Below are 6,741 nucleotides of genomic sequence, written 5' to 3' on the forward strand. Positions count from 1 at the left end.
AGAGAGAGAGAGAGAGAGAGAGAGAGAGAGAGAGAGAGAGAGAGAGATGTAAAGAAAGAGAGAGAGAGAGAAATTATATAGAAAAGTACTGTGGTCAGTATACACACAGGAACTCCAGGAACACATTTACAAAACATCCTTCACACACAGAGAGAGATCTCAACAATTGGAGACATATTCATTGCTCAGGGGTAAGTCAAGGCAATAGAATCAAAGTGACAAAAGTACCGAAATTAACTTACTTATTCCATGTTATCCCAATCCAACCACCAAGAAAGTTCTTTTGTAGCAAACAAAGTCAATACCCATACACAGGGGCATGGCTAAACCAACTGTGGCTTATGTATACAATGAAATATTCTGATGCTACAAGAAACACAACTCTTGTGTTGAAAGATACACACGACAAGACTTACATGAACTGGGGCAAAGTGAAAGAAATCAATGAAGAGTACAAGATAAACAAGCACCACAGACAACCATGTAAATGGAGTGAATAACCAACATCTGAAACCAAATGTTGTGAAAAGATCACGCTGGAGCATGGCCCCAAAGATCTTCCAGGAGGACATTCTTCCCTTCCCTTCAATGCTGGGCTGGGAGTCTACTGCCATGGAATCTGCACAGAAAGCAGGACTCCGCTGTTGACTTGGTTGGTTTTCCTGAACTATTTTCTTCCCGTCTTGTTTAATACTTTGGTTTAAGGGATGACTCTGTGGGAGGGGGAGATGGAAAGGCTATATTGAGAAAGGTGGTGATATGAAAGAAAAACGAGAAACTACCCTTTCCAATCAGTGATAAATATATATAGAGATATATAGATATATATCTCTATATATAGATATATCGATATAGATAAAGATATAGATAGACATACATATAAATATATATGTGTGTGGGTATATGTATTTATGTATGTCTAAAGTTTTCCATCAATTGGGGTTTTTTTCTGTTATTGTTTGACCTTTTTATCTGCCTGCAAGGTCATCATGGCTCCACATATCAAATCACCTGGTGGATAAGCTTCTGGTGGGCAGCCAACATGATCTGCACATGGCCTTCACGTCTTTCCAGCTTAGTAAAGTCTGCTAGATTGGGCTGTGCTGGAAAGTTTGTGGAGACTCCTCGGGTTCCCAGGGTCACCCCACTGTGTGACAAGGTGCTAGGGAAGGCCTCTAGTGGAAGGCAACTGATTTCAATTGAAGGGGGGGCAGTGATGAGCTCTGAGTCTTAGAGAGACTGACATTGAATTGCCCAAGGTCTGAACGGCAGCAAGTGGCAAAGCTTGAACTGTGATCCTGGCTCCCACACTGGGTTGAGAGGAATGAAGTGGATTGTGAGCGAGTTGTCTGCCCATCTTGCGTGAAGCGTTCTAGACACTCAGCTGGACACTCACCTGGAAATATGAGGGGGACTGTGCTGGTTCCCACCTGTCCTCTCTCCTGCTGCTACCACGGGCTGCCCACCAGGAGAGCATAGCAGGGTGGAAGGTCTGTAGTCCATAGGGGTAGAAACACCAAGCACCTAGCACACGGGAGAAAAGGCTCATTGAGACGGAGGCTGAGGTGTCAGAAGGGCAAGAAGTCTAGGGTGAGGACCTCCATCCAGCCTGAGTATGGCAGTGTCACGTCGATGTGAGCTAGGATCCCAGCCTAAGGAAGGCAGATATGCTAGGGGCCCCATGATCTGGAAGGCTATGGCTAGAGCCACTTCCATCCCAAGAGCCTTCAGGAAAGGGATCCCTCTCTCAGGATCCTCTAAGAAGTCATTAAATACTTTTGGATGATGGCAACAATGAGGGATGAGATTCAGCTGGGAGAGGACATGGAGACTGAAGCCACAAGGGCTGCTTTCTGGTCCCAAGTCTGGTCAACACAATGCCCTGTCCCGTTTGAATGAGGACCAGAACGCTCTCTGTAGAGAGGCTGACTGCAGACAGCCTCTGGTGACCATCTGCATGTGGTATCGTCATTCCTGAGCTGGACTTGATCTCACAGTATGGACTGAGTGATGTCATGTCTCCCGACCAAGAGCCCAGCCCTTCTGGGATCATGCCTGTTTCTATTGGCCTGTGTGTTCTCACCAATGAGAAGGGGCAAAGCCCTCCAGACCTGGCATCGGCTGTGTGTCTTCCTCAGATAATAGATTCCTTCCTGATTCAGCGCCTCTCTCAATCCCTCACCCTCAAGTGCCGGGTCAGGGACCACTGAAGGCACAGATAAATTACCTCCATGCCCCTGACATGCTCAAGGTGGGTGGCACAGCCACCCTGACCTTGCAGCATGAGGCTCTGAGGCCAGCATACACAAGCTACACAATAAAGGTTTGTTGGATTAGATGGAGAGGAGAAGGAGAGACAGGACAGAACTCTGACATTTGAGGCAGGACAGCTTGCCCATATGTGGCCTGGGTCCCTTTTCCCAGGGCTTTTGTCCCTTTGGCTCCCTAAAGGCTCCCCTTCAACGATCTCCCTTCCAAACTTTGAAGGCCCTGTCCCCAAACCCTTGTCCTTCGCCCCCATCTGGAGTGGCCGACCTGGGCACTCCACAAGGCTCACCATAAGCCAGCGAAGCCACAAAGAACAGCATCCCCAAGACAAAGAGGAGCAACTTCTTCCGAGTGAAAAAGCTCCTGCATTTCATAGGAATGAAGGAGGAGATGTTAGCATTTGCCCTTCACCACCCCTGGCTGCTGGCAGACCCTCCCTAAGTGGCAAATGGAACAACCAAAAGGGTGTGCCCACTCTTCCCCCTCCCACCTCCACTCCCTGCCACTGGGTACCCAGGAAGTGGAGAACTGGGCTTGTATGGACAACCCTTGGGGTAAAGTAGAAGGAGAAAACTTGGCTTTTCCAAAAGGCGCTCATGTTGTTATGCAAAGGGACATGCTGCCCTTTGACAGGTGCAGTGGAAGGTGTTTCCCTATCAGGCCTCCATCAGAACTACATTAATGTGCTGCTCATGAATTAGGCAGTCTTCTCTTGTCTAAGTCCTTACATTGCTTGTCCATTTGGACTCGGAAGAGCTGCAGGAGGGACCCCTGCTGAGGCTGGCTGGTCACCATTGGCCCAGCCTAGGGTCGCAAGAATCCAGGGCAGGCCTGGGACACCTGCCAGCCTCGAGGACACATGTGGTCCACTAGGTCCTCCACTGTGGCCAGAGTTCACACAATCAATCCCCTTCCGCAAAGGATTGATTCTGTCATACTTGGACTCAGTTCAAAAGTCACACCGAAGCACCTAGAAGGCCACATGTGGCCTGGGGCCTCAGGTTCCCCACCCCTGCTCTAGAGGCTCCTGGATTCAGCCCTGGAGGCAGCCTGGAGACCTGCCCATGCTCCTCCACAGAGAAACTGCAAGCATGGCCTGGAGACCTGGAAGACTGGGCAGAAAATTCTGGATTGGAACCCCAAAGGAGGGAGTGTCCCTGCAAACTCAGGACCCTCAGACTAGCAGAAGTGAACTCACCAGACTCAGTTGTGATCAGAGGCAGGAACTACTGAGGGGAGAGCTCCTAAAAGATACTCAAGACAAGAGTCCCACTTGCAGTCAGAGCCAACCCACTTCCCTGAAGAAGCAAGAGGAATGCGGGCAGGCGAGTGCTGCTAAATGTTCAACAACCAGCTCTGGAGGAGGTCAAGGCACACACAACCCTTTTCTCCCATCATCTTCTTCAGTGGAGACACTCAACGAAGCCCTAATTGGGAGCTGACTCTCAGGAGCAGGTTGCAGCTGGTCCCAGCACACTCCTGGCCCTGACCTGAGTCTATCATAAGATTCATTGAGTAAAAGTCTCCAAAAGCTGAAAAGGAACAGGGCAAAGCCTAAGGGGAAATTGACCTGGAGGATTGTGGAGTCCCTTGGAGCAGTGGATCTTAGATTGTGACAGGCCCCAGGGAGGCCTCACTGACCTGATTAACAGAAAGAAATCCTGGAGGGAGGCAGCTGTGGTCAGGCAGTGCCAGGCGTTTCCCAGGCACCACTGGAATGCTGCAAAGAGCCAACCTGTAAAGGTTCCAGCAGAGGGATTCAAAGGCGTGCCCCTGCCAGCCCATCCTTTCCCAGATCTAGTCGTCTCCCAGCATGCCAACTCTGCAGCTGCTTCTGGCTATTCTGCTCTTCCATCCTCCCAGAGCTCTTCAGCTGTGCTTGGGGATCCTTCCATAATAAGCCCATCTCCCCATAGAGTCCTCAAGTTACTCCACCCTGGCCCAGCTTGGCCCTGCATAGGCATGAAGAAACTCTTCTCGGTACAGTGAAGCACCACTCCCCTGGGCACTGTGGCCACCCCCTGGTACAACCCACCTGAAATGTATATTGCCATCCAGTTAAAGATGCCAAGTTGGGAGGCACCATTATTGGAGGTGGATGCAGAGCCAGGCTGGTGGATAACGGAGTGCCCTGCAGGGAAGGGAAGAAATGAGCATCCACCCAGAAGGAGAGACAACCATGTCTGAGGCCTGAGCCCCCCCTCCACCCTTCAATCCCCCAACTGGAGCCAGACTGCAGAGTTCTCTCTTCCTCTTATCTGAGAGATACTTGCTCCACCCCCAGCTATGGGGCACCCTTTGAAGGAAGTGGGGCAGCGCCTGGGGAATGGGCCTCCAGGGCAGAAGAAGTGATGCCTACATGCAGAGTCATCCTCAGAGAAGTACCCTGAGGAGGATTCAGGGGTGTTACAGGTGTACAGGGCCAGATGAGGGGCTGGTGAGAGGCCTGGTGAGAAGCCTTTGACCCTACTGGACTTCCTCCTCAGAGTCCTGGGAGACAGCAAGCATGAAGAGCAAAGAGAAGAGGGTGAAAAAGAGGACAGGTGAGAAGGAAATGGAAGGGGCAATGAGACTTTGCTGGAGACTTCGAGGATGAAAAGAAATGATAGCCAAAGCTCTCTTTTGCTGTTCTTCTCCTTAAAGAGATGAATAATTTTTCATGTGGGAGGCAGAATTAAAGCAAGCCACAGCTACCATGGGCCGGGGGAGGGGGACTCTTTCCACATGAAACCACCAGGATGAGGTATCAGGGGAGCCAAGAATCAGCTGAAAATGTTTCCTCACCCACAGCCCTTCACCCACCTGGCTTCACCCTAAGAAGCATGGGCCTTCGGGCCAGGGAGAAGAGATCTGTGGCTGAGTGGGGTTGTTCCCTGCCCAGCTTCAGGCCTCAGGGTTTCCAGCCTTCTCTATGCTCAAAGTTGCCCCTCCTCAGTTGCTGTTCTCAGAAAGAGAAGGCAGCAGCAGCCAAAGGGTGGGACCACAGGGGGAGAGGAAATTCTCTGGTTTGGGGGGAAAGCAAGCAGTAGAGTGAAGTGTCTATCAAAACTGGGGGCAGGAAAGAAGTGTGCACATGGCAGCAGCCAAGGCCCTTGGCTGCCCTGGGGAGTTGTGATGGAGAAGGCAGCTGAGTCTCCTCTGGCTCCTCTTACCTGAGGGGACCCTCCCTCCGGTTGGTGTGCTGCTCAGCCACCTGGGAATTCCCTCCACTGCTGCTGCTGCTTCTGCTGCTGCTGCTGTTGCCTCCATCACCAAGTGCCTGGTAACGGAGGCGCAGGCGCTCACTGCGCCGAGACATCCTCAAAGCCTTTGACTTGAGTAATTCTGGAAATTCCCCAAAGAAGGAATGAGAAGCAGTGCTTACTGACTGAGTGACTTGATGCTATTTTCTGGGAGAGCCTGAGAAGGGACTGATGCGGGCGACTTTGAAAGGGAGGGACCAAATTCCCCAGACTCATTCCTCCAAAAGGGAAGATGGGCTGGCAGCTTCTCTCCTCAGGTGCTTCTGAAGCAGCTCCAAGGCACATTGATGATGGCTGCCTACCAGGGTCAAGCTCACCAACCTCATGGCCTGAGCTCAGCCCTGCCTCAGACTGGCCACTAAGTCTACTCTCAGAAGGATCCTGCACTAGGCTTCCCTGCTGAAGCAGAGCCCTGACTCTTTGCTGACTCTCTCCCTCACAGCATCTTTATCGAATCTGAGCTTGTAACACTGGCCTTGTGATTGGGTTGCTTCACAAACACGACTTGTTCTTCTCCCCATAGACTGTAAGCTTGAGGGAAAGAACCACCTTCTCTTCCAAGTCTTTGGTTTCCCTCACCACCCAAAACCCTGTTCTGGTGGGTGGAAGGGGTCACATGTACTGGTCCAAGCTAACCAGCTGATCCTAACCCTGACTCTTGGGCAATAGGCTTCATGAGAAACAGCCCTGGCCCTCCATAGACATTTTCTTCATTTCACCATCACAGCTCTTGAGGAATATTATACTCATGCTACAAAAAGTCAAGGTTGACAAGTGGTTTCCCCCCTCCAAGGCAGGCCCTAGTCCTTCCCATCTGCTTGCTCATGAAGTCCAACCTGAATGTTTCCTCAGGGATTTCTAAATTGTCAAGCCCTGTACAAGTCCATACTGGAGTTTTGTTTTAGTTTTTGGTTTTGTTTTTTTGGGGGGGCAGGGGAGGGAGATGAAATGGGGTGGAAAAGCAGGCTTGGCATTGGGAAATTCAATTCAGTCATGGACACTCCTGTACCTGGAGAACTAGTTGGGGATGGTAGGGGATGGACCAGAGGCACATGTGTCTTGGCACAGAGGCTGTGCAGACTAAAGAAGGGGCAGCCACTGTGTCCTGCCACAGAGGAGGGAATCGTGTCCTCACCTAGGGCTCCAGACACTCCAATTCCCCACACCTCCTCTGCCTCCTGGTTCTGGCATGGCCAGACCAGCCCCCGTAGCTGCGGAGACTGCTTCCTCC

General features: G+C 51.2%; 2 protein-coding genes across 2 annotated transcripts in view; both read right to left on the reverse strand.

Annotated features, from left to right (window-relative positions):
* Positions 1 to 4,606, reverse strand: part of LOC114042173 (SUN domain-containing protein 2-like) — a 5,505-nt gene extending 899 nt beyond the window's left edge. The window contains exons 1-4 of the mRNA XM_027860841.1: positions 4,304 to 4,606; positions 3,910 to 4,003; positions 2,558 to 2,631; positions 1,397 to 1,524 (exon numbers count right to left, since the gene is read on the reverse strand). Coding sequence (XP_027716642.1) covers positions 1,397 to 1,524; positions 2,558 to 2,631; positions 3,910 to 4,003; positions 4,304 to 4,322 — 315 coding nt within the window. The 5' untranslated portion in view covers positions 4,323 to 4,606. The remainder of the gene's footprint in view (positions 1 to 1,396; positions 1,525 to 2,557; positions 2,632 to 3,909; positions 4,004 to 4,303) is intronic.
* LOC114042175 (SUN domain-containing protein 2-like) lies at positions 4,479 to 6,079 on the reverse strand. The gene is made up of 2 exons (XM_027860843.1): positions 5,421 to 6,079; positions 4,479 to 4,758 (listed from the first exon to the last, which is right to left on the reverse strand). The coding sequence occupies exons 1-2, from the start codon at positions 5,564 to 5,566 to the stop codon at positions 4,479 to 4,481; spliced, it is 426 nt and encodes a 141-aa protein (XP_027716644.1). The 5' UTR covers positions 5,567 to 6,079.
* Between the last annotated feature and the right edge of the window lie 662 nt (positions 6,080 to 6,741).

This window comes from Vombatus ursinus, unplaced genomic scaffold, assembly GCF_900497805.2.
Source record: "Vombatus ursinus unplaced genomic scaffold, bare-nosed wombat genome assembly UNPS02014273.1, whole genome shotgun sequence".
Classification (NCBI taxonomy): domain Eukaryota; kingdom Metazoa; phylum Chordata; class Mammalia; order Diprotodontia; family Vombatidae; genus Vombatus; species Vombatus ursinus.

Bases quoted from the DNA above. Each gene is read 5' to 3' on its own strand.
- LOC114042175 (XM_027860843.1), bottom strand. From the start codon at position 5,566: ATGTCTCGGCGCAGTGAGCGCCTGCGCCTCCGTTACCAGGCACTTGGT. The intron at 4,759-5,420 runs GTAAGAGGAGCC...GCTGTCTCCCAG, and splicing joins CGGAGGGAGGGTCCCCTCAG to GACTCTGAGGAGGAAGTCCA.